Here is a 26,546-nt window from a genome sequence, read left to right as displayed (position 1 = left end):
ATATGTATCATTAAATTATAAGTTATTGACAACCCATAATAACGGATTTCACTTTGGGCAGGCTACATATATGAATTAACTTTGACCCAACGTCTCTATGCCACGACTCCAAGGATTGCTGCTTGAGTGGCACCATAGAGTATCCGTACAAGAAGACATAGATTTCAAAACACATTTTTGTTATATATCAAATTAAGCTTTTAAATTATCTAATACAAAATACAATGGTCATAAACTCGAAGTTTTCAATTCGATTAAAAGTTTTTCTTTAACCCACGAAAAAAAGAATCACTGTACTACACCCCAGCCAAAATGTGTTTTGCTTGACCTAACTCAAGACACAGTCAAACCAGCTCAACTTATTCTCCAGTAACTTTTCAAATTCCCAACCATTCTTCCTCTTGGATTTCCCTACCAACCCTTGTTTTCAAACAAACAATGCGGGCAATCAAACAATCAAACCAACCAAACTCAAACTCAAGCTATCTGCTCTAAATTTAAGCTGAGCTCAATCTGAGCCTTATTCGAATTCAATCCAAGAAGAATCTATCCCTAATTTTCACTAGCATTATAAAGAATCATTGCTGCTAAACCAAACATAATATATTATAATTTACATTTATGATAATATTTTTCAACACTAGAGACTAAAATTTGTTTAAATTGTAAAATGTACACGATATAGATTATTTCACACCATAAAAAGCTTAATATGGCGTCAGGAAAAATTAACAATTGCCACTACCAAATCTTCTTTTCCTTCTGAGAGAATCAACAAGAAAGGCAGAAGAAAATCAGAGGATGTGGTTGGGGCTCACAAATCTCACCTGCTGCCATAAAAGCAATATTCAGAGTAAGGCAAAATGCAAAACCCGAAAATGGAGCAACACTTACCTTCAAGGTTCTAAAAGTATGACTACCCGTTAAGCAACCTATAATAAATAACTACAACATCAAGATTACAATAACAATATACACTGGCGTCGGTGTGCTATACTTCTCTTGATCTGGACAATGATCGGAAAAATAATTTCACACATGATGTCGAGATCTATTTGAGTGTACTCACTGGATCATACAACTCACCAGTGTCGTACACACCATAACTTTATAAAAAGGGCTATAGCTAATTACAATAATAACTTGATGACCCTTTTCGACCAGGTATTCGCCTGACTAAGACCTGCACTGGATAAAGCAAGCAAAGAATAAAAAAGATACACCTATTTCTGTTATAACAGGGTACGCTTGAAAACATGTTTGACGTCTGCACCTCAACTGCCCACCATCACCTTAGTCGTCTCTTGCTATCATTCCGAATTCTATCAGCATACATTGGTAGGCAGATTATCTCATTAATTTCATTCAACAAGATGTCCTCAGTTATATTATCTGTTATACTCCGCATCACCTATTTAAACCAGCAAGTTTTTATTTAGTCTGATATAGTCAAAAGATTCAGAAGATTATAGAAATGAGGAAGAAATAGACATACCTTCCTGTAGGTATTGAATTCATTTGGAGTCAATTTATCTGTCCTGATCCGCATGCATACCCATGCCTGTTCCTCTAAACTCCAACAACACTCGATAATTTTCCCAGAGTAAAAAGTGGGATCTGAACCATCTGGAAGGTTTACAAGCACAGGAGGGTAAGCAAAGGGCTAATCTACAACTAATGATCATAAAAAACATGCCCGGATAAAGAACTGCCAAACCTGGGCATAAAAAGATAATGAAATGGAAAAATATTTGATTCAGATCAAAGTAATTAGGTAGATATTGACCATCTAGATATAATATTAACCATATGACTACGAACCACTTTCAGAAAATCTATAAACTGACAGCTATTCAAGCAAATAATTAATCCACCAAATAATATTGGTTAAAGTTGGAAAAATAATCAGAATGAGTCAAATGACAAGCTCAAAATTCAATAAATTATTCTATAAGTCACCATAAGATTGTCCACAGCTTATTCTATAGCAGTGATTAATCCACCAACATCATGTGGAAAAAGAAAACTAAAACTCAACCCCAGTTAAAGCTTTAGGGTAGCAAGGTAGCGCATTATTTCCAACTTCCTAAATGCATATTAAGCAGAGCAACAAAAAGTTAACACAAGGAAATAAAATCAGTAACACTGCTAACTTTTTATGAATGGCTAAATAATGAAGTTATATGCTATTTGGGTCCACATATTAACAATTCTCCATAAGGTCATAAGTAATCATGCCAAAAATGATGCGAAAGTGCAAAGGTTTGTAAGCAACCATCTCTTCTGTAAGTCTAAAACCACAAGATGATATAAATATTGCAGGAACCATCAATCCCACACCATACAAATATTTGGAACAAAATTAGAATTTTGACAATTTTATCACTTCACATCAGAAGTCAGCCCCATTTTTGGCTTTTATATGTGACAGCTATGAATGCAGTGTAACAACGTATGTACCCATAAAGCTGAGAATCCACATTCAGAAATTTCAACTCCAAGATGATGGATAAATGACTCAAACATCTACAAGAAACTAGAAGTGAGAAAACAAAGGAAACAAATCAACCTTTAAATTTAACAGCATTCCCTTCCATCAGTTTCTTCTTCCCTCGTTCATACAGAAAAAGAAGCTGACGATCATCAGTTACCTGTGTCAGCATGTACCAACCAAATATCATAGGAGTTAATAGATACAAATGCTATTTGATAGAGATAAAAAGACAAATCAACAGCCAACCTAAAGTAAATATAATAGTATACCTCAAATAAAAAGTCAACTGAGTTCAGTCTAGCATATTTCCACTTCAGAAGGCCTTCATGCGTGCGTGGAACATATGGATCATCCCAACCCTGCAACATAATATCACTGGTAACAACTGCTGTAAAACCTAATAACAGAAGTCTCAACTTAACTAAGAAATGGCAAAGTTTTCCTGGAAACTAAATCATCTATTGACAGTGGGTCCCTAATTCCAATTGAATTAATGACTCAATAGTGAAAGAAATTGCTGCTAAATTTACAAACATCTTAGTTGATAAATTATATCATACACAGATGAGATTTCAACCTGCCAAAGCCAAAGCAATTATCACATGACAACATCAAGAAAGAAATCAAGGCATTTTCTGGGCAAGCTAAGAGAAATCACCAGATAGCCAGACACATATCCCTCGGTGAGCCAATAACTAAAATGCCCCATAGTTATTTCATAAATACTTCGCATGGTAAGAAATAAGTGAGGGGACAAGCACCCCCACCCAGTGCAGTACATCAAAGAGTTATGTGCTGCAATTGGGAAGGACAAATCACTCAAAAAAAAAGGAATATCCTGTTTCTCTCCCACTTGATTTGACCTTAGGGTTGAAAACCTAACAAGACTTCTATAAAAAGTTCCCAATTTTGATATTGCAATCAAGATTATGATCCTCAATTACACCTGAAAAATAAGGCCATCTGCATCATGTGAAAGCCTTGGAATAAATTCAGTCAAAAGTTTGGTAACAGTTGACAACAACCAAAAGTCTTTCCTTCTGACCTGATAAACAAATTGAGAAAGTCACTAACCAAAGTCACAAGGAGGAAGAACTGATATTAGATGGATTGATGGTTCTCAAAACATACTCTGAAGGGTTCTAGGTCATATCTGTAATAAGGATTTTTACTTGAGTAAATGCTATGTCGCTCAATGTTCCGAGGTTCAATGATTTCTTTCTCCAGCATCTTCCACCGTTCATAGAAGGGCCGCTGAACCAAAATTTATAACCAGACATTAGAGTCAGTAGATGTACTTCATCAGATTCATAAGTCATAATACAAGCACATACAAGGATATGGTGTACTACAAGAAATATATAATGACATTCCTGCAGTTCAAAACATGAATCATCACATATTCTATTGAAAACCCACCTCAATGACAGATACTTGGTTGATTGCCATCATATCATAAATAAGGTATCTTCTCTCCTGCTTCCGTGAGTCTGGCAATTTATCAATAATCATCTCCCCATCAAGCAATGTATAGTGGTGAGTTCTCTCACTCACACCAGCCTTTACAACAAAATATTATAAAAATTAGAAGCCATCCTGTAATAGTAGTAATTAGGGTCTAAATACCAAGAAACTTCCTGAAGGCACAGACTGGAATACATACTCCATTTGGCAATTTGAGAGGAAACCTCATCTGAACCCTTCGAAAATTAAAACATCTATCAACCAAATAACATCCATCCATTGTTATAAGCATCATGTATCTTGTCCCATCAGCTTTCCATGTTGCATAGTAATATCGCTGCCTTAGCAATTGCAGATTTTCCCTGCATACCACAAAATAAGCGTCCACTTTTAGACAATAAGCAACTCGCATAAACTGTAGCTGACATTATTAAATCTGGGAAATAAAAGAGAAGTAAACTAAAACAAGTCACAGCAAAGAAACAGATGAGGTCACCAATTTCTTCAATTACTCTCTAGGAAGCATAGACATGGAAGCTCATATACAGACACAGTGAAACAACATTTCACAGACATGCAAATATTAAAAATATAGGGGCTTACTTGTACAAAATTAATTTTTATATAATTTCTAAATAAAATAATTCAACCAAATAGTACATTTAACTATTATACCAAAAAAATAAAATTAAAGATAAATAAGAACAAAGCAAGCATCCAAATCAACATTCAACTTCAAATACAAAAATAAGAACATAAGATCATCAATAACAAAATAAGTCTCTTAGACAAAGAAATTAATTGTTTCCAAGTTTTACAACCACAGTTCATACAAAGACCATACATTCAAAAGGTAGAAAACACAATACTACATTTATTCTCTTTTCTCTACGTCATCATTCTCCTTTTCTACATTCTCATTGGCATCTTCATTGAAAATAAAAACTCCAATTATGGTTCATCAAAGGAGAAATTGGCAAACTCAAGAACTCCCACATCTTTCATACTACCAAAATCATCTCCACCATTATCCCACCTCTTATCCTCGCCATCAGAATTCCTAGAGATGACCCTAGAAAAAGGAAGGATATTTATGTGAAAAAAAAAAAAAACACAAATCCTCCACATGTTTAGGAATTAGTTTATTCCTTCTAATTGAATGAATGAAGGAATGAGTACTCCAATTTCTTTCACAATAAGAGGAAGTAGGTTCTCCGAGCATTTTAAAAGCCAACTTTTGAAGCAATGTAGAATTTGAACCAACACATGTCCAACACTTCCTAGGGTAGGTATCATATCTAGCACCAACAGAATCAAGATCGTCAAATGGCCTACTTTTGCAGGAAAAGTGAGCATAATTGTTTAATGCTCTAACACACTCCTCTTCCGAAAAGATTCTTCTTAAACACTTGTTTTTTTTAAATAAATACTTCCCCAACAATGTGAGAAGGCACTCTACCTTCACCTCCTTTTTTACCCATTCCGTCCCCTTATCTTTGTTCTCTCAACAAACTCTTAATGCATTATTTGGCTTTTACAAATAAAAGTGAATTTACTGACCCCACACTTGAAAAAAAAAAAAATCAAATTGCAATTATCATTTAAGAGATATATGAAAATAAATATTTTATTATATCTTATGAAGAAATAATAAAGAATTATTTTTATCTTAGAATTTCATTTTTACATCTAAAAATAAATAGTTAAAGTGAAAATGTATTCTATTTGTGTATTGTAGGTAGAGAAAAAGTTAGAGCTCAATAAGTTTTGAACTAATTAAGCTTGAGGGAAGCCAAACTCGAGCTTAGCTCGAATTCGGCTATATTACCAAGTCAAGCTCAAGCTCACCTCGCTACTACTAGTAAGTTTTTTAATTTTGTATAGATTTTCATAAATGATGATTTCCCCAGACATTTATGTTCTCTAATGAAAAAACATTAAACTTAGAGGGAAGATTATCTTTAAAAAATTATGTTCTCAAATAAAAGAAAACATTGAAGAAGTTGAATTATGTTGAGAAAGGTAAAGAGTGATGCTATTTATAATGAGTGAAATGAATGGTTAAGATATCTCTTTCCGAGGTGTGATTTTTACAATTGGGTTATGTGAAAATTAGGTTTATTCAATTAGGTTTTTGAGAATTGGGTTCGGTATTTGGGTTAGAAATTTGAGAGGGTATATGAATAGAGTTATAGAGGGGAATTAAAACAAAAAATTAAATTAAATTGGTTTAATTGTGTAACATTTGAAGGAAAATGAATTTAATTGAATTGGTTTAATTGTGAAATAATTGATGGAAAAAAATCTCATATTAATTGGGGAAAGAAAGGTTGATGGTTTATATATAAGAGGTCTTCTTTTATAATCAAACTAGAGAAAGGTAGGAAGAGAGATGTCACATGGGAATTCTCTAGACATTTAACATCAAAGACTGGCAATTAGGAAACTTGGGCACGTGTCTCCTCGAGGTTTTTTTATGTTTATTTTACTTTTCAAAAATTATATTATTTTTCATGTCTCTATCACCATTGACAAATGACCAAATGCACTCAAGGTTAGGGTGTAATCGAACCGAGTAGAGTAATGTTTGGCTCGAGCTATGTTTGATTAACTTTAGGAAGAGTTCAAGCTAGTTAGATCTCAGCTCAAGCTCAAGCTCAACACAGATTGGCTAACTCAAGCTCAGCTCAGCTCAAATATTATAGTTTAACCTCATAATTTTAAAATTACTACAGTTAAACTCATAACTTATATAATTACCAATTACTCATATATTCAAACCAAAGAAATATGATTTAAGATTTGAGCTTATTGATGTTTTACTCAAGCCGATCATCCTCAAGTTTGAGCTCAGCTTGACTTAGCATTAGTCAATCCGAGCCCAAGTTACCCGCGAGCAACCCAACTTGACTTACACCCCTAAGTCAAGCTTGAGCTTAATAGCACCATATCCCCAAGCTCAAACTCGCCTAAAACTAGCTCGTTTTGAACTCAACAAAGCCAAGCTGGCAACCAAGCTTAAGCAAACTCAACTCAAATCAAACCCTATTAGAAGCTAGAAGAATGAATCTCAAACTAAAACTTGGAACTCTCTCTTCTTTATCATCTTTAGGATTTAAAACTACACAAAACACATTCTTTTGACACATCCATAAATGAAGCACGGTTACAAAGAACCCACCAACTCATTCTCCAACTTTCATCCTTTTAAATGATGAAACTACCCACTTTCCCCTCCTCCGTAGCCAATGTTGTCACCATTACTCTCCTAATTGTGCTTACACTATCGATTCCCTCATCTATGCCCTAGGCTTCGACTCCACCATCATCGTCAGTTACAACTTAGCCATCATTTATGTTGTCGTGGGTGTCAAAGCATTTTTGTTTCCAGAAAATTTCGAAAACTTGGAAACCCTATCCTTCTTAAAGTTCCCATGCATCAACGATTCTCTAATATTCAAGAGAGGGAGATCATCTTATCAAGTGACACATTAGTCCCTAAACTTTGTTCTAATGGAGTTAAGAATTGAATAACATAAGTAGACTATGAAAATGATGGTACAATGCTAAATTTGGTCTTGATGGGTGTTGCTTTACTTCTAAATATATCAAACACAAATTTTGGACAATCAAGCAACGATTACAAATTTAAGTATTGTGAATTCAGAGAGGAGTTCAAAATATTTTCCTTGTATTGATAGAAAACAAAACATTGCAATATATATAGTTACAATGGAGTTATAGAAGAAAACAAATTAAGTCAAATTCCTAAAATATAGATTCTATCCTAATATGGCTTGATAGCCTTCCTAATATAATAAAATACAACTCAACACTCCCTCTCAAGCTGGTGCATATAAATCATATGCACCAAACTTGCTACAGATGAAACTAATTTGAGGACCTCGAAGACATTTAGTATGTCAGCTAGTTGATCATTTGAACTGATATGACTTGTGGAGATACAACCGGACAAAATCTTTTCTCGAACAAAATGACAATCAATTTCTATATGTTTTGTTCTTTCATGAAACATTAGGTTTGAGGAAATGTGAATAACAGCTTGATTATCACAAAGTAATAACATTTGTCATACTTCTGTAAACTTTAATTCTTGAATCAATTGCTTTAAACAAATGAGCTCGCAAGTGGGTAAGGTCATAGCACGATATTCTGCTTCTACACTTGATCTGGCAACAACATCTTGCTTTTTACTTTTTCATGATACGAGATTTCCTCTAACCAATACACAATACCCAAAAGTGGAACGTCTATTTGACGGAGAACCTGCCCAATCCGCATATGAAGACCCAACGATTTGAGTATGTCCTTTATTCTCATATAGCAACCCTTTTCCAGGTGCCCTCTTAATGTACCTCAAAATCTGAACTACTGCATCCCAATGACTTACATGAAGACTAAAGGAATTGACTAACAACACTAACAGAAAAAGAAATATCTGGTCGTGTGATGGTGAGATAATTGAGTTTATCAACCAGTCTCCGATATCTCCCAGGATCTGCAAGTGGTTCCCCCTGTCCAGGTAAGAGCTTAATATTAGCGTCCATGGGAAAGTCTATAGGTTTGCAATCTGATATTCTTGTTTCCTTCAAAATATTCAATGCATACTTTCTTTGAGAGATAACAATTCCAGATTTAAACTAGACAACTTCTATACCAAGAAAGTATCTGAGTGGACCTAAATATTTGCTTTGAAAGTGATTAAACAGATGTTTCTTTAATTGCTCAATGCCCTCCTGATCATTTCCTGTAATAACAATGTCATCAACATAGATCACTAGATAGATACATTATCCCTGTGAAGAATGTCTACAGAACACTGAATGGTCAAATTCACTTCGTAGCATGTCGAATTTTTGGATAACAGTACTAACGCAACCAAACCAGGCACGGAGAGATTGTTTCAAGCCATATAAAGAGTAACAGAGCTTACAAATCAATCCAAACTCCCTTGAGCAACAAAACCAGGAGGTTGCTCCATATAGATCTCTTCTTGTAGTTCACCATGAAGAAAAGCATTCTTGATGTCCAACCAATGCAGACACCATTGTCGAAAGGCAGCCATGGATAAAAATAGTCGAACAGATGACATTTTGGCCACAGAAGAGAATCTCATGATAATCAAGGTCATATGTCTGAGTGTATCCTTTAGCCACCAACTACGCTTTCAACCTATCAACCTGACCATCAGGACCAACTTTAATAGCATAGATCCACCTATAACCATCCGTTGAACTATGGTGCATGGGATAGGGTTTTGAAGACCATCTCACTAAGAAGGCGGAAGACATTATATCTGATAAAACTATATAGACTAGGATTGATGTATTGTTATGCAGCGTGTTATGGAATACAATCAATTCTCAACTTCATGCTATTTTTAAAGCTTATAGGACATGTAATGATGTATGGAATCAAACCAAACTCTTATACACCAATGATATCTAACAATTATACTCTGTTGTATCGACTTGGTTACTTTGAAACAATAAGGAATGAGCACGTTTGACTTTCTCAGTCGGATGCCATCCTTGAAAACTAAATTCAATTTATTATTACCTACTGGTAAAACTACAACAGATGATTTAGCCCAGCGAGACAAATTTTTTATAGTTCTCACATTGACCACCATTAGTCTTAACCTTACTCATGTTCGAGATTAAATTCTTGCTAGTGTGTTTGTCCCAACCCTTAATGAAGTCTTTGCTCGGCTCCTCCATGTGTCTTCTTTAGGTGTTATAACTGGATCTTCCAGTACCACCAATTTTGACTCATCTGCCCTTGTCTCCTAGAATCGACAGTCAGGTGATCATGGTGGTGAGGGAATCAACCAAAGTGTAGTTATTGTAACAAGTAAAGTCACAACAGGGACAAATGTTATAAGTAGTATGGTCGTCCATCTCAAACTGCCAATGTTGTTCAGACCAGTACATTTGATTCTCCTCTTGAAACCTTTAGAGTACAACCTCAACCGTTCTTGACACTCACAGGCGCTGATCTTGAAGACTATCTCCGGTATCAGACAACAAAACAGTCTTCATCTTCTATTGTTTCGATTGCTCATTCGGGTACTTCAACTATGTGTCTTACTTTTCTCCTTCCAGGCCATGGGTCCTTGATTCTGGTGCATTTCGAGATGGACTGAACAACATTGGCAATTCGAGATGGACGACTATGTAGCCTATAACATTTGTCTCTCTTGTGACCCCACTTGTTACAATAACTGCACTTTGGCCGATTCCCTTAGCCACCACGATTGTCTAGCTGTTGATTCTTGGCGACAAAGGAAAATGACTCAAAATTGGTGATACCGAAAGATCCAATCATAACACCTGGGGAAGACACACGGAGGAGCTGAGCAAAGACTTCATCAAGGGTTGGGACGACGCACTAACAAGAATTTGATCTCGAACATGAATAAGGTCAAGACTAATGGCGGTCAATGTGAGAACCATAAAAAATGTCTCACTGGGCTAAGTCGTCTACTGTAATTTTACCAGCAGATAATAATAAATTAAATTTAGTTTTCAAGTATGTCATCCGACCAAGAAACTCAGACATGCTCATTCCTTATTGTTTTAAAGTAATCAAGGTCAATACAACAAAGTATAATTGTTGAATATCATTGATGTATAAGAGTTTAACTTGATTTCATATGTCATTGCATGTCCAATAAACTTTAAAAATAGAATGAAGTTGAGGATCAATGATATTCCATAGCATGCTACATAATAATGCATTAGTCCCAGTCCATATAGTTTTATCAAACATAATATCCTCAACCTTCTTAGTGAGATGGTCTTCAAAACCCTGTCCCATGCACAATAGTTCAACGGATGCAGCCCATGAGATATAATTATTGCTCCCTATTAATTTTTCTGTAGTGATAACTGGAAAAGAATTAAACAAACCTGATTTGGAGCTCTCAATGGACATGTTGAAGCACATATCAGAGAACGGAAAAAGCTTCTAGAGAAAACTGAAGACTTAGAGCAACTAGAGGCTAAACAAATCTAATCAAAAGTTTGATGGACAGTGAGAGAGGGCTTCTAGACGCGTTCGGCAACGTGAATAATGGAGGAGGTTTCCGACAATGTCACCAGCAACACATCCAGTGGCCGGTGGAGGGGGGACTTCAACAGAAATGACCGTCAGCTTCTTCTGAGTCGATTGATGATGCCAGTGAGACACCACAGTCACCGGAGAGAGAGATCGACAATGGTGGAGGCCAAAACAACACGTGGCGCCTGGCAACGAGTGGGAAGGATTCCGACGACAAATCTTCAAGGTTTTGTTGACGAGACACAACCGATCCAAACGAAAAAGGCACAACCATTAGAAAAGGAAGGGAGTAAGGTGGCCGGAAAAGTAGGGGTTGGTTCGTCGGAAAAAAATGTAGAGCCTTGAAGGAGGCTCTGATACCATGTGAATTCAGAGAGAAGGAGTTCAAAATATTTTCCTTGTATTGATAGAGAATAGAACATTGTAATATATACAGTTACAATGGAGTTATAGAAGGAAACAAATTAAGTCAAATTATGAAAATACAGATTCTATCTTAATATGGCTTGATAGTCTTCCTAACATAATAAAATACAACTCAACAAGTACTTCAATGCAATCAAACCATATTAACATGTTGGTCAAAGTTTGTACAATCGGAATTCCCATTAGAAGTTTACTCACTCCTTGCCAACGACAAACCAAAACAAAGAGTAGGCAATAAAGGTTTCTCCACAACGAAAGAATGTGAAAAGGTATCTAGCCACCTTTATTACTCCAAACTTATAACCTTCAAAGCACATAAAGCAACGCTCAAGAAAGGAGTACATAAACTCTAATGTGTTGGTTACTCAACTTACAACTTTGTGAAATCAATAGCTCACCCACCTTGGGCTTATCCATTCTAGTTCACTTAAATTTCTATTCCATTTGTTTCTTGTTATACTACTGAAAAATATGAAACAAAGAACAAGCCACATTGGAAAAGGAATGTCCACCAAGTTATCTCATCATTCAGTCAAAAGTAACCTTAGAACAAACACAATTCCACCTCGAACAATTAGTTTTGACTGTAGTCACACTAGCCATCCCCTACAGATCAGTCTAGCACCAAGCCTTTTGCTGTACCAATGTAAGCCGCATATTTCCCTAGATTATAACTTTTATGACTCACCAAGGTTGAACTTAAAGTACTTTTCCCCAATGGTAACTACCCCCATTGTGACGAGAGGAGCTTTCAGTTGGCTAAACTTCAGCCTTCACCTACCACAGGTTTTTTACTGGGTATTTATTAAGGAAGCATGACATAAATTAATTACTAGACAAACAAGCTCTTGATAGCTAAGAAAAAATTAAATTAATTCTTTTCTTTCCTTTAAACAAAAACAAAGAGAACCATTTCAATTTTTTTTCTTCACACAATAAGGTAAGATGTTCTTCCTGTGAGATGGTAACAAATAATGAATCATATTCTGCCTGTGAGATGGTAACAATAATGTAACAACAGGTCAACCAGAAGAACAGGATATCTATGATTCCAAGCAGCCTTAAAACTCACGTAGATAACATACTGAAAAAAGGACAAAAATATTCCAACTTAATCCTTCATACTCAACAGCAGAACCTTATGAATACTACAAAGAACTTACTAATATTTATATCATCAAAAGCACAGTTTCTTGAGTGTTACAAGCAAAATTGGTGTTAGATTATAATCAAAGAAGATGCAGAAGTTGAACCTGTTAAGAGACACTGGGTGTGACCCTGGAAATTGCATATTTCTTCCCTGCATTTCAGAAAAAGATCACAGCAAACCTCATGTTAAACCAAAAAGCTACCAAGGGCATACAAATACAAGGGAAAATAAAGATTGTTGTTGTTGCTACATATTTTATCAAATTCAATTAATTTGTAAATTGGCTGCATTCATGAAAAATATTATTAAATAAAATTTACAAAAGAAAAACTTTGCAATTTTGGCCTTTTTGCAGCTACTTTCTGCCTAAATATTTAACAATCATCATTCAACATAAATATTTAAAACAAAGAAAACTAATATTAGCCCAAAATGTCAAAGCTGAAAAAGGAAAGCAATGCAACACTTAAAAAGGAAATGATTGTGCTTGTGTATCAGATCAATTTTCACTGTTAAATCATGTAACTGAGTACCAATAAATTTCGCACATCTACTTCTTGAATTTCTTCAGTTGTAACAACGATAAAGAAGCAGCAAACATAAAAAACAAAGAGGTCCCCAGAAAACCTACCCTGACGTCCAGCTTCAACATCTGATAGCAAAAATTCCGCAAAGAAAGTAGCTGGTCATTAGGTATTTCATCACCCAAAACGTCATCATTTGTAATTTCTACCAGGACCTCTTGATTATCCTGAAAAACTGAATCTTTTACTAAGTGACAACAAACAAATATACCATTTCAAGCATCTGCAGACAATTCAAGCTAAAACAGGAACAATAAATTTTGAATATCGAAGGTATCAAAGCAGCTTAAGAAGTACTGATTTCCATTCATCTGGCAAAAAGTTAATCAACATATCTTTATCTATGATAATAAATGCGACTCATAGACTAGCCAACAATTCCAAAAGGTCAACATTTTCACTTGCACTGTGCCACTATCAAATGAATTTAAAATAAACTATACTTTGATTATGCATACATTTAGAGGAGCAGTTGAACCTCCATCATCATCATCATCATCATCTGGTACTGCTTCACCATTAAGATCAAATTCAGAAGGTCTCTTCCACTCTGGAATTATTGGATACTCAATCATGTCAGGCTTCCTTTCATGATAAAATGCATATAAAGCATCTATGTAATCACGTTTGTAGATTCCTGGAGGACGTGCATCAGCAAATCTTTTTATAGCCTGCACACAGACCAAATGAAAGGAAATACAAAAAATTTATACTAAGAAAAAAATGTAAAACTGATTGAACATGAAAGAATTTGACATGAACTAACCTCAGTAACAGACATTGGTTGTGAACGCATAAGATAATGAACAATCATATATCCTGTGCGATTGTGTCCATGAGTACAATGCACAAGGATATACTTCTTTGAGTGTTTCTGACGAAAGAGAAACTGTGTGACCTGCAAGAACCAATAATTATATATACCCAGTGTCATAAGGACATATTTTGTTTCAAAATTGATATGGGACAAGTAGACAAAAATAGAGGGGAGAGAGAGAGTGAGAGAAGAAAGGGAAAAGAAAGTCTAGAAAACTAAAAAAAAGTTGAGTAACTGAACTATGTAGAGTTGACAGAAACAAACATCATTTCAATATTTCACCCAAGCCTTTCTATAAAACCACAAAAGGTCAATAAATATACCAAAGAAATGTACCTCATAAACAAAGATATTTACAGAAGGGTTATCAGGTACAGAATCTCGCCCTTTACATTGAATCTAGAACACAAACAAACAATAAAGTTAAAAACCTAACAGTCAATCATAAGAATCAGGATGACTCAATACTTGCCTTGACATGCTTAATGCCTTCTTTCTTCAAATCTGATGCTGGATAGTATCGAGTTGTATTTGTCAAATCAATCACTAAGCCAAGCTGACACAAAACCCAAGAAATGTTTTTTATTCCCCTTAAATTGATTGTCCAAAAAAAAGGTAAACAAACATAAATAGGTTGGAACTTGAAGAAATTCGTTTGACATAGCCATGCAAATAAAAGGGGAAGTTATGCTTACTAAAATTTGACTTACCTTTCTTCCTGAAACCCTTTGTTGATGAATCACTTGTTTAAAGGAGTATCTTTTACCAGGAGGAATAAAGTCATTGAAGGATTCACCAAGAGGAACCTTGGAAGGGATCATACAGTCTATTTCCGAACCAGATGGAGGGCAGTCCAACCAACCTGAAACATAAAGAAAATAATATTAAAAATATACATAATATTGACAATTTATACATAAGAAATCACTTTATATTCCAATTATAAAACATAATATGTATCCGGTATCCAGAAATAGATACTCATCCACCAATTTTGCATCTTCAAATTGCATGTTGATTAAATCATTTGCGTGGTTGTAACATATTGACTCTTTAAAGGCATAATGCTGCCTGATGAAAAATTAAAAAGCAATAAGTGTAAACATGTTTGCCGTATTATTAGCACATTATAATTAAAAATTAAAATTCGCGTTTGATTAGGATATTATACGTGTTTGTCATATTTTACTGTTTTAAACATGTTCAGTCACATCTTTAAACATAAAACATATAAAACACGTATTTTATATGTTTGTCATATTAAAAGTCTATATTATACATTGTCATATCTTTAATTTTTCCATTGACAAAGGATAAAACGACATCATTTTACAAGACAAAAAATGACGTCGTTACTTGTCTTTCAAAATTGAAAATCCCTTACAATTTCATATTTTTTCTTTTAGATTTCTATTTCCCACCATCAACTCATCATTTTATCTTTCAATTTGTTAATACTTGGAAACAACAATTCACATTGGTAAGCAAGGTAAGAAACTTATTACTTTGTTAGATTTATACTTGAACAATCTTACAATAATAGATTTTGGCCTTCATTGTTTTGGTTGTAAAGAAAACTTGAACTTGATTGATAATTGTCTAACAAATCATTTTTTATCTCTATCATTTGACATTAGAGTCTAATCTTAATCCAGATATGAAAAAATATAGGCATGATTAATCCTATTTTGTAACACAATCACTACGACTAGAATTTTTTTTTTTTTCAATTAGAGCAAATGATGTAAGACAAGATATAAAATTTTAGAGATATAATATAATTTCTATAGATTCTTTTTAAAGGGTTTAGGTTATTTTATTAATATGTACTTCTAAAGTGTATGAGGATGATAACTGCATGAATTGAATTTAACTCGTCTATAGCAAATAAAGGTGGGATATAAACCATCGATTATTATTAAATCTCTCCATGCAAAATAGAAAAATCAACTATTGTGATTTATTAATTATGTTATGTGTATAGAAGACTATAATTGAATTTTCACTATATATTGCATTTGAAAGTATTGAGACTATACTTTGAAAATCAATTATGTATAGTGTTATATTAGGTCTAATGGTCAATTGAATCATTGATGATATATTGAAATGCTACACTAATTTTAACTAGGTTTTAAATGAAAAGTACTAAAATTAGGATTGGAAGTTTTGTATTTTTTCAAATGTATTATTGATGATATACTGTATTAAAAACCATATATACATGTTCTGTATTTTTCTCATATCCGAATTTTATGACCGTATTTTTACAAACATGCCTTTCACCATTCACAATATCATACCTTTATAATTCCCGTAACTTTTTTTTTTTCATTCTCATATTTACTAACTAGAGTACATACTACCCCTTTAGAATCTCAATCATTGAATTGTTTAAGAAAATTAAAGAATTAATAAATAGAACAAAAAAACAAATCTAAGACATAAAATAGTAACTTGAAAAAGATATAAGCAAAATGAGGCAATTTTTTTAGTCAATAACAGAATAATAAAATCAAGTAATACCTCATTGCAGTCTCAATGAATAAAATTAGTTTAACACAATTAAGATATTGAAGAACATACCAGGGGGGAGCTTATTCTTTTCATACGACTGGATTCTCTTAGCTTGAAAATATTGATCATGCATGTTTCTATCATCAGGTCGATCTCTTTTCAAGCGCATTCTTCTTTCTTCACGCTCCTGACAGGAGCAGGAAAAAAATTGTGAACATAAAAAATACATAGGGAAGCACACAAAAATGTATTATATTTTTCTGAAAGATACAAAAGAAAATAACAGAAAGAGCCACCAAATAACTCAGTGAACTTGTTGCATGTCTCTGTTAGATTAAGAGACTAGAAATAACCAATTAGGTTGACACATAATGTCATTCCAACCCAAACTACAAAAGGCAAGCCCATTGCAAACTATTATGTCAAGCTAAGAGTGCTCAAACACTATTGTTAATTAGCCCAATTTATGTAATTTACTAAATTCAAAGTGTAAAAGACCCGCCAAATATAAAACAAAAGGATCCTTCAATAGTAGAATCAAGGGGGAAAAAAAAGTTGGAAACAATTGAGAAAATCAATGAGCTTACCCGCCTTAAAATTTCAGCCCCGGACTCTATACGTTCATGTACAGCATATTGTTCTACATGCCCTTCGAAACCATCCTCGTCCTCTTCAGGTAATGGAGAAGCATTTAAATCCATGGTACCAATCATTCAACATCCACCAGAAAGCATTCACCAACATCAAAGTCTCACTCGCCCATATCAGTAGTAAATACCAAGACTATGAACTGCCAAAAAACTGTACCCATAAGACAAACTAAGCCTAAGTGCACAACAAAAATGCAAAATTTCCAACCCATCAAAGCGAAATTCACAAGCACACCAAGAATCTAACCACACAGGGCAAAAATTTTAGAAAAGAAACGAAACAACATAAAGACTCAACTAATGAATTTCTTCACTTCACCAGTAATTTTACCTCCATGAACTCAAGCAAACTAAACATTTACAAATAAAATCAAGGTCTCTAACCCTAATTAGCAAAAGTAAACAAGAATAAAAACCCATTCCAGACTTTTACACATCTCCCAAGCAACCAAATAAACAAATTAAACTTAAAAATAAAACTAAATTAAAAGACAACGCATCTTCAAAACCAAAGTACTAGAAAGAACCAAAAACTCACTAGCAAGTGTCGACTACGAAATTACATCTAGCTGGGACGGAGCACCAGGAAAAAGTAGATGAAAAATTCTGAATTGACGAGTCACATCAATTAATCAACAAGAAACAAGAATTTAAAACCTCAGACCGAGAACTTGGCTTCGAAGCCCTAGAGGAAGAAAGTGAATTTGAGAGCGAGAGACAGGGGAGCGTAGGGAAGATTTCTCTTTGTATCATTTACTAAAGGGGAAAGGTAAATAGTACGCTCGACTCGATTTACATTATTAAAACGACAGACGAATGTCACGAATAATTAAAATTGCAAAGTTAGGAGGGCCAAATTAGTTATCTCAAGAAAACTTTAAAAGGGACTTTTATTTAAGGTCAACCGCCTTTTTTCCACTCAAGGTTTGCCTGAATAATTTTCCCACCCTCTAATTTTCAAAAAGTTAATTTTTACTTCTCATCCACTTCTCATTAGTGAAACAAAGGTTACTTTGTATAGATTTTTCTTTTTTTTTCTCTTACTCTCTCTCTATATTTCTTTTTTCCTTATTTTTTTTATTTTTCTTCTCTCTTTTATTCTTTTATTTTCCCCTATTAAAAAGTTTCCAAGTGAATTATAAATTTTTGAAAATATTATAGTTGCTGATAGAATTTTTAAAGGGATTTTGAAAATTCAAAAAATTTGAGGTGTTTTTGAATTTTATAAAATTTTAATATACCCCTCATGGTTTCATAAATGATTGTCACATCTCAAAAAAAACTTACCAAAACTCATATTTTAAAGTTAGTTAAACTTTAGAATTTTGATATTTTTTAAGTATAAGTAATCCATTTTTAAACTGACAATAATATATTGATATTTCAATACTTATATAAAATATTAATATTAGTTTTATAACTCCAATAAAAAAGTAAAATAATTATTTTTATAAAAACTAAATAAATTTACTAATGAAAACGAATAATAGGTGGAAATTTAATTTTTTTTAATTTAAAGGATAAAAATTTGTTTTGTCAAACCTTGACTAGGAAGTAGTCAGTTTGCCAAATTTCAACATGTAATATTTGGTGTTTCTGATAAAAAAATAGTCTTTAAATTCTCTTTCTCGAGAAGAAAATAGTAATTTTTGAATTATTAGTATGAATTTTTTCCCCATAAAATATTATGGGATTTGAATTCTAGAAGTAATAAAATTATGTATATTAATAATGAAGTTGGTCAAGGCTTCTCTGTCTTCTATTCATCAACTTGAAGTGTTAAAACTTCTTTGTTTGTCATCCACCATCATCAATGGTGGCAAAAAGAGAATGATGGGATGAAAACAATTTCGGTTGGAGTTCGGTTATAAAAGAAAAAAGGGAAAAAATATGAACCTTAAAAAAAAATATAACTTTTTAAAACTGTAATTGAAGAAAAATTGTGAGTATTTAAAACTAAGATAAAAAGATGAGATTAAAATTTATTTATTTTAATATTATTGATAAAATAATAATTTTACTCTTACAACTAACAGAGAATTTGAACAAAAGTTAGATAAGAGTTAAGTATTTGAGTTTGTTTGAACATAAAAAAATACTTGTCCATAACTTCGTATCAAATTAAACCATATGAAAAAGTTATAACAAACTTACAAAAGACAATTTTTTACCAAATATAATGTAAAATACACATATAGAATGTTCCCATCTAATTTATGGGCATTGTAGACAAAAAGTTATAGTAGTGAAAGAGACGATTCGTTCCAACTGACACTTAAATTATTTAATTGATAATGAAATTCTTTTGTTTAAAAATAATATTTAAAGTAATTTTATATAATTACTCATAAAATATGTTTTTTAAATTGTCTTAACAAAATAATAAATTTAATTTGATAGGATATATATTCAAAATAATTATAAGGTTTAGGTTCATATCCTAATAATAATTTTTTTTAAAAACATTGATTTTCTTTTGTTAACATAATCATAATAACAATTGTAACTAAATCAAACCTAAGTTTTACTTGGTTTAATTGGCTAGACTGATCAATTCAATCTAATTTATAAAATCATGAGACAAAAAAGTGGAAAAATAAGTCATTAAAGAAAATAAATAATTTGTCAACAATTTTGTTGGATTCATGAATGTTGTGATTTTGTGAAATACATTGGTTATGAAATATTTGAGTTTGTAGTTTAAGTTTTTAAGGGGTAAAAGTAAAAAACTTAGGATGTGTTTGATTTAAGTAATTTTTTATTACCATAATTAAACGATTATCTTAAATATAAATAACCTAAGAGAATATTAAGAATAGATTATTACTATATATGATAAAATTTGATAAATATAAATAATTATTATATTTGTTTATAAATAATAAAAAATATTAATATATTATTTTATTTAAATATTTTTGATATAATTATTTTAAAATATTTTTTAAATTACTTATTATATTAATTTAAAAGTAACCTTTTTATATATTGAAAAAACTCTTTTCCTATTTTCCCGCGGATGAAAAATAGAAATTTACGCGTGAATTAAAAAACTAAAAAACGTATCAAATAAAGAAGGATGATTGGCATTTGACAAGTAGGCTGGAAGGCATTTATGTTTGGCCAAAAGCTATTTCTCACCCAAGTCTTAACTTATTTTAAAAAACATACATATACGTTTCAAAAACTCAAACATTTATTAATAAAGTAATTTTTTGTTACAAATAAGGGTCAAATTATTATTTTATTATTGAACCCTAAATGCTAAAACAAGTATACTAATTAATCAATAAAACCTAATTCAAACGAAAGGAGAACAAGTTACAGCCAAGAAACGTGCTCAAGCAGGAACAGTGTGCCCTGTCTGTACCACTGTAAGGCCTCTAGCAAAGGTGACCATGCAGTGGCAGCAGCATCATGGTCTCATCTTCCAAGGACTTGATCAATCACTACCATCTGCTTTGCATCATCTTCACCGGTAGCATAATAATACAAACATAAATACTGCATACAAGAAAATATTATCATAAAAAAATTGGATTTATGAAACCTCTGAATTCTTCCATTACCAAAGATACAAAAAGATACAATTAGAGATGTCAATACGTCGGGCTAGACTAGGCTAATCTGGCAAAAACACAAGGCCTAGGGCATGGTTCAGGGCTCCTTCGGTCATGCCCCCATGGGCCCTTAACGGGCCAATCTGTGTACTTTCATGGGTTGGCTTCCTAAATTATAATTTTTAATTAATGTTTAAATAATTTTTTAGCAAGTCATACTGAACCAACCCATGGAACTTATCTCATAGCCTGAGGCACAGCTTGCTAAACCCACAAGCCTGGCACAACCTACTTTTTTTTGTGCCAAGTCAACGCAGGTTGTGCCAAAATTTTAGGGGCTAGGCCAGGCGGGCTTGAGACCTCTAGGCACAAATATGCATACAATACAAAAGTGGCGTTCTAGACATGAGGCATTGATGAAACAACTCTTCTTGTTCTCGCTCCGTCACAAATAGTCACACAAAACATTCTAAATTACCAGTTAGATAATATATAAATCATTAAAGAAATTATGTGTGATGAGAGGAGATTAACTTACACTAAGCAAAGCTACTGTTTGCACCCACATTAAGCTCTACTCTGGACTGGTCATATTCAGAATTGTCAGTCTTCAAACTTCCATCTAATCCTCCAGCCGACTCTGTGGTTTCAGAGATCTCAGCCATCAGCTTTTCATGCTTCTCCTTTAAGTCAGAGGAGCTTATAGCCTCTGAAATCTTTAGCTTAATTTGTTGCTCTAGAGCTTCAATCTTATTTTTTGATGTCAAATCTGGTGTCTTCTCTGCCATTGCTCTCTCCAACTTCAGTAATTCTATCATACCTTTTACATCTGATGAATTAACAACCTCTTCTATTTTTCTGTTAATTTCCTCATTCAGATTGTCCATCTTAGCCTTCAAGTTTGATAATGAAGTCTGTTCAATAAGATCATTTGCCTTTGATTTTACAGCCTTAACCTCCAAACCCATGGACATGAGAACGTCAGTTAGTTCTGACTCTATTTCTTGCTTAACTGAAACAATTCTCTCCTGCAGCTCTTCATCTAGATCCTCTAAATTCGATGCTCCCATCCCCTGAATTTCAGCCTTTAATGCTTCCATCTTCTCCTTTATATCAGGTCGACCAATAATTTCTTTGAATTTTTCATTGAGTTCCTGCTTCAATTTAGAAGCCTTGCTTTTGCTCTCTGATAGATTCTTGGCTTTGGCGAATTCGATCAACATGTCAAGCTTATACTTCAGGTTTCCATAATTAGGAGCAGCTGACAGACCTTGATTGAATTCATCTTTAAGCTTTGCTATCTTGTCCATCAAAACTGGATGCATGAGTTGATCCTGAGAATTTGCTCTCAAAAATTCCTCCCGCAACATTGCCAACCTGTCTTTCAAGCCCAAGGCTTTAATTGCTTCAGAAAATTCATGATCAACCTCTCTTTTCAGTTTCTCCATCATCTGATTAAGAGCCACCTCTGGAGGTGTTGTAGAAGTCTCTTTAGCTTTCAAAATTTGCTGTTTCAGATGTTCAACCTCACCCTCCAATTCTTCGTTTGAAGTTGTGCCAACAATAGGTTCTTCTTTCTTTTTCATGTTGACTTTTCTCTCGGGATCAATTGGGATTCCTTCTTGGAATCCACCAATTTTCCGAAACTTGAGCATGCGATGTTTTAGTAGCTGCTGCGTGTCCATCTTTAGGAGCTCCTGTAAAAACCAAAGATCTGCATTAGACTATGAATGAATAGATAAAATGTATATTCTTAAAGAACTAGTGCCAGGCGTACTCACATCCATTGATTCATTTATAGCTTGTTTTATCTGTTGTGAAGTCCAAGACGGATCAGCATGTGCACCTCCCAGTGGCTCCTGTGCATAAGTGAAATTTATTTTATGATACCACAGAAATTAAAATATAGTACTCAACATAAAAAACATAATTCATCTACTGTGAGTGCACCAGAGAAGGGAGAGAAGAGACATGATACAGGATTCTCTTCTAACGTTAAACAATGAAATGGATGCACAAATCAGTCTAGTTAGGAGAAATTGCTTTCTATAACAGCTTAAAAAATACCCAGGATGGGCAAGGAAGATGGAAAATATTGTAAGAGACATGAACAAGAGAGATTTATTACAGGGATCACGCCATCTGCAATATTTAGCTTGCACAACTCCGTCGAAGTAATCTTCAGCTTCTCAGCCGCCTGCATACAGACATCTTTCAGTGGTCATAATCAAATAAACAAGTCTTGATTAACTGATAGACAAGCACAGGATCATTAACACTGTATAACCTTTGGGGCAGCTTTGGCACTCTTCCACAATATAGCTGCACATGCTTCTGGACTACACAATAAATAATAGAGATGAAATCAGAAGACAAAAATAGACAGAAGATATGATCTACAAACATAACGCAGAAAGAAGAAAATATTCTATAAACTGATTAAAAAAGAAACAGAACACATCATCCATTAGTTGGATTCTATCAAGTCAAGTGATACACTCAAACTAAAGCCATTCCTGTTGTTGTATGCATAATTGAGGACACATCGCAAACAAATATTGGCCAAGTTTTGGATAGCTAATATATTTGAATATGTCACCGCAGCGAATAGTATACGTACATAATAGATCTGCCTATTGATCTACCATATTACCATACTAAGAACAGAGATAGTAGTATGCAAATGGATGGCCAAAATCTTCTCCCTCTTCCCAGTTATGAGGATAATTATAACAGATTAGACATATGATTTGCTTCCTCAACTAATTTATGGGTTAAAAAAATTGTCAAAATTCTCTAATCACCTGGCAACATAGAAAACTGCATTTTCAAGCATCAACAATTTATTGGCACAGCCTATGGCAAGCGCACCACCAGAGCCGCCCTCCCCAATAACAATGGAAATAATTGGTACCTTAAGACCAAACATGGTCCTCAAATTGTGAGCAATTGCTTCACCCTACATTAATGTAGCAAACCCAATCAATTTAGCCAGCAGTAGAAGAGAGTAGTCTGAAGTTTTTAACTAAAATATTTCACATACCTGACCCAATTCCTCAGATTTTAGGTCTGCATATGCACCAGGTGTATCAATGAATGTAACAATTGGGAAGCCATGGTGATCTGCATAATACATCATGCGGAGAGCCTTCCGGTAACTGTTTTAACATTTATCAATTAACATAAGATAAGAGTAGTTTAATGAGTTTAACAAAAATTCTGGTAATGTTTCAAGTAATAAAAAATTTGAGGTAATTATACACTTTATAATTATTACTGGACATACCCATGAGGAGTAGGCATTCCAAAGTTACGCTGAATGTTTTCTTTCGTGTTTCTACCCTTTTGGTGACCCATGAACATGTACCTCCTGCCATCTATGGTTCCTATACCAGTAACAATAGCAGGATCATCATATCCAGCTCGATCCCCATGAAGTTCCACAAACTGGACAAATGGACGTAAAGAAATATATTTATTAGTAGCCATTTCAATATAAATCTAAAAGCTGGGCATTTTAATAAAGAGGACAATTTATGTTAAAATTTCAAACTTAAAGATAGTATGATTACCGGACCTTCTCAGTAATGTTAAATACATGATCAAGGAAAGTGGGTCTGTTAGGATGCCTTGCAATATTCACACGTTGTATAGGAGTCAGATGTGTATACAAATCTTTTAGAGCCTGAAATCAACAATTGAAAGTATGCATCGATAATTTGAGCCAGAAACTATACATAATATAGTGGTAAAAAAGAGCACCGATATTATAAAATGCACATGAAAAAGTTATTCATAACACAGTGAAGCCTTGATTACCATCTCCTTCAGCTTATGAAGGCATGCATTTCTATGCAGCAATTTCCCAAAAATAATAATAATAATAATATGCATGCATTGGTAATCCCTGGCTTATCATGTATTGTCTCAGCAAGCAAAAAGAAACATGTTTGCAATTGAGCATCAATAAATGAGAAAGATATTTAATGTAAGATAATCTTGACAAAGAACCTCACTTCCTATCCACTGAAAGGAACGAAAATTATGTGTCATTCAGTTCCATGGAATTTAATGGCTACAAGAGCAGAGGAAAAAAAATTTTCTCCCCTTCAATGTTTAAGGTTCTAAACAGAGTATTTAGCTTCAAATTTTCCTAATCCATTAATTTGTGAATATGTTCCTATCTTTCAAACTTCAAGTGTCAAGAATAGCAAACTCTTACACAAAGAAGAGCAGATACTTCTGTTTGAAGAATTGACATCAAGAGGATTTTTTTCAAATATACCCTTCTATAGAAGGGTCAGATGTATTGAGCAACAGACAGATGTATCAATTATCAGTGAAACACATAATTAAATCCATGTCGCCAGATAGTAGATTTTTTTTTTATTTTTCATTAATTTCCTCAACAACATTTTCCATTATCTAAATATCCCAATGTCACTTGTAATCCATGAACAACAAACGAAGTAACTAATGTGATGTTTTCAATAAAGGCAGACAAGACAGTCTCAATTAGCAAAAACAATAAATAGGATTACTGGGGCAAAATTCAGCATACACTCAAAGCAACAATGAAAGTATCAATTATATATAATTCTTGAAACCTGTTGATATTTATTCTCCAAAGATGCAATCTGATCAGAGAAGTCCAAACCAGTTTCATTTGCCATCTTCCTCACCTGCAGTGAAAAGAATCATAAAATTAAATTAAACCACTTCACATTTTCACAACCTAAACAAAGAAAACCATCAGAACAGGTTCAGTTACATCGATGATCTTCCTTTCTAGCTCAACAAGTGGTCTCTCGAAATCCAAAGTCACAGGCTTTGGCTTCTCCTTCAACGGCTTAAAAGGCGAGAGATGAAAGAGTACTCCACCTTTCACATTTGGATCAGCATCGTCAGGCCATGGATACTCATGCTTCTTCACCTTCCTAAGCTTTGCAGTCACAACTAATCCACTCTGATTCACACTAAACCGCGTCCTACCTAACACTTTCAAAGGAACACCACTCACGCCGTTTCTGGAGCTCCGAAAAAGATCCGAAGCCGAAGCTCCAATAAATCCAACAGAAGACTGAGATATACTAGCCATTCTCCAAATCCACAAGCCAATCCCTTAAACTCTCACCAATTAGATCCCAAAACCTCTCAAATATCTCCAATTAAATTAATCTGCAACAAAATTACCAAACAAAAATTCACTTCAACCGACAAGCAACTTCACTACTCAAACATACAACTCAAATTAATTTCTCACAAATCAAACAGTTCGCAAAACCGCAGCAGAAATTCAAAGAAAACAATTACCAGATTCAGAGATCTTCAAGGAGAGGAATAAGAGTTCTGAAGAGAATCAGGAGAAACGAAATGGAGATTATAATTAAGGGAATGGGAGACACGATGAGAACATCGTGGAGATCGTCAAGAAAAAAAAATAAAGAATGAAAATAACTTAGGGTAGCGAGAGAAATTGTATATGTATGTATGTGTGTGTCGATACTTCTTATGTGAAGTAATGGAGCCACCCTTTTTCGGTTTGGTCGTTGAACTAAACATCTTCCTTTTTGTGAACCCTCGTTATTGACACGTGTACACCTTGATTGAACTTCTTGTTGTCTCGATACCTTCGATGCTCTCCTAGGACTCGACTCCATTCTCCAAACTCTGACCATACGACTTTCTTTGGCTTGCCCAAACTCAACCGAATTTACTTCTAACTCCCTCTTTTTTATAATAAAAATAATAATTTAGATAGTATTATTTTAAATTAAAAATAAAATAATATTTAATTAATT

The 26,546-nt window shown here is 33.7% G+C and overlaps 2 protein-coding genes and 1 long non-coding RNA gene across 5 annotated transcripts; all 3 read right to left on the bottom strand.

Moving 5' to 3' along the window:
• Positions 1–879: 879 nt before the first annotated feature.
• On the bottom strand, positions 880–17,963 carry LOC123201994 (mRNA-capping enzyme-like). Of its 3 annotated transcripts, none has more exons than XM_044617691.1 (18): positions 17,724–17,963; positions 17,123–17,336; positions 16,605–16,722; positions 14,729–14,880; positions 14,491–14,574; positions 14,355–14,417; positions 13,968–14,099; positions 13,660–13,872; positions 13,249–13,368; positions 12,721–12,767; positions 4,158–4,320; positions 3,914–4,054; positions 3,626–3,748; positions 3,441–3,539; positions 2,764–2,853; positions 2,570–2,651; positions 1,496–1,626; positions 880–1,411 (listed from the first exon to the last, which is right to left on the bottom strand). In XM_044617691.1, exons 2-18 carry the CDS (start codon positions 17,246–17,248, stop codon positions 1,289–1,291), a joined length of 2,007 nt encoding a protein of 668 aa, XP_044473626.1. In that variant the 5' UTR covers positions 17,249–17,336; positions 17,724–17,963; the 3' UTR covers positions 880–1,288. The 3 variants fall into 3 exon arrangements, with proteins under 3 accessions (XP_044473626.1, XP_044473625.1, XP_044473627.1); XM_044617690.1 differs by having other exon boundaries at positions 17,123–17,325; XM_044617692.1 differs by having other exon boundaries at positions 17,127–17,325.
• Positions 7,629–12,714, bottom strand: LOC123201995. Its single transcript, XR_006498895.1, has 2 exons — positions 8,913–12,714; positions 7,629–8,493 (listed from the first exon to the last, which is right to left on the bottom strand). It is a non-coding gene; the product is annotated as an uncharacterized LOC123201995 (long non-coding RNA).
• A 2,400-nt stretch (positions 17,964–20,363) lies between the features above and the next one.
• Positions 20,364–26,233, bottom strand: LOC123201991 (acetyl-coenzyme A carboxylase carboxyl transferase subunit alpha, chloroplastic). Its single transcript, XM_044617687.1, has 12 exons — positions 26,059–26,233; positions 25,517–25,923; positions 25,353–25,427; positions 24,323–24,430; positions 24,032–24,192; positions 23,789–23,903; positions 23,550–23,704; positions 23,033–23,084; positions 22,874–22,942; positions 22,527–22,604; positions 21,284–22,442; positions 20,364–20,689 (listed from the first exon to the last, which is right to left on the bottom strand). Exons 2-11 carry the CDS (start codon positions 25,841–25,843, stop codon positions 21,285–21,287), a joined length of 2,298 nt encoding a protein of 765 aa, XP_044473622.1. The 5' UTR covers positions 25,844–25,923; positions 26,059–26,233; the 3' UTR covers positions 20,364–20,689; position 21,284.
• Positions 26,234–26,546: the final 313 nt, after the last annotated feature.

Source organism: Mangifera indica, chromosome 18, assembly GCF_011075055.1.
Source record: "Mangifera indica cultivar Alphonso chromosome 18, CATAS_Mindica_2.1, whole genome shotgun sequence".
NCBI classification, from domain to species: Eukaryota; Viridiplantae; Streptophyta; class Magnoliopsida; order Sapindales; family Anacardiaceae; genus Mangifera; species Mangifera indica.
This window is presented reverse-complemented; position numbering and strand designations above follow the sequence as displayed.

Excerpts from the sequence above, each read along its gene's own strand:
- LOC123201994 (XM_044617691.1), bottom strand. The coding sequence starts at position 17,248 with ATGATTGGTACCATGGATTTAAATGCTTCTCCATTACCTGAAGAGGAC. Across the intron at positions 3,749-3,913 it reads ACCAAGTATCTGTCATTGAG|CGGCCCTTCTATGAACGGTG; the intron begins GTGGGTTTTCAA and ends ATTTTGGTTCAG. Across the intron at positions 1,627-2,569 it reads GAATGCTGTTAAATTTAAAG|ATGGTTCAGATCCCACTTTT; the intron begins GTTGATTTGTTT and ends TAAACCTTCCAG.
- LOC123201991 (XM_044617687.1), bottom strand. The coding sequence starts at position 25,843 with ATGGCTAGTATATCTCAGTCTTCTGTTGGATTTATTGGAGCTTCGGCT. Across the intron at positions 24,193-24,322 it reads TATTTAACATTACTGAGAAG|TTTGTGGAACTTCATGGGGA; the intron begins GTCCGGTAATCA and ends CCATTTGTCCAG. Across the intron at positions 23,904-24,031 it reads GGAATGCCTACTCCTCATGG|TTACCGGAAGGCTCTCCGCA; the intron begins GTATGTCCAGTA and ends ATGTTAAAACAG.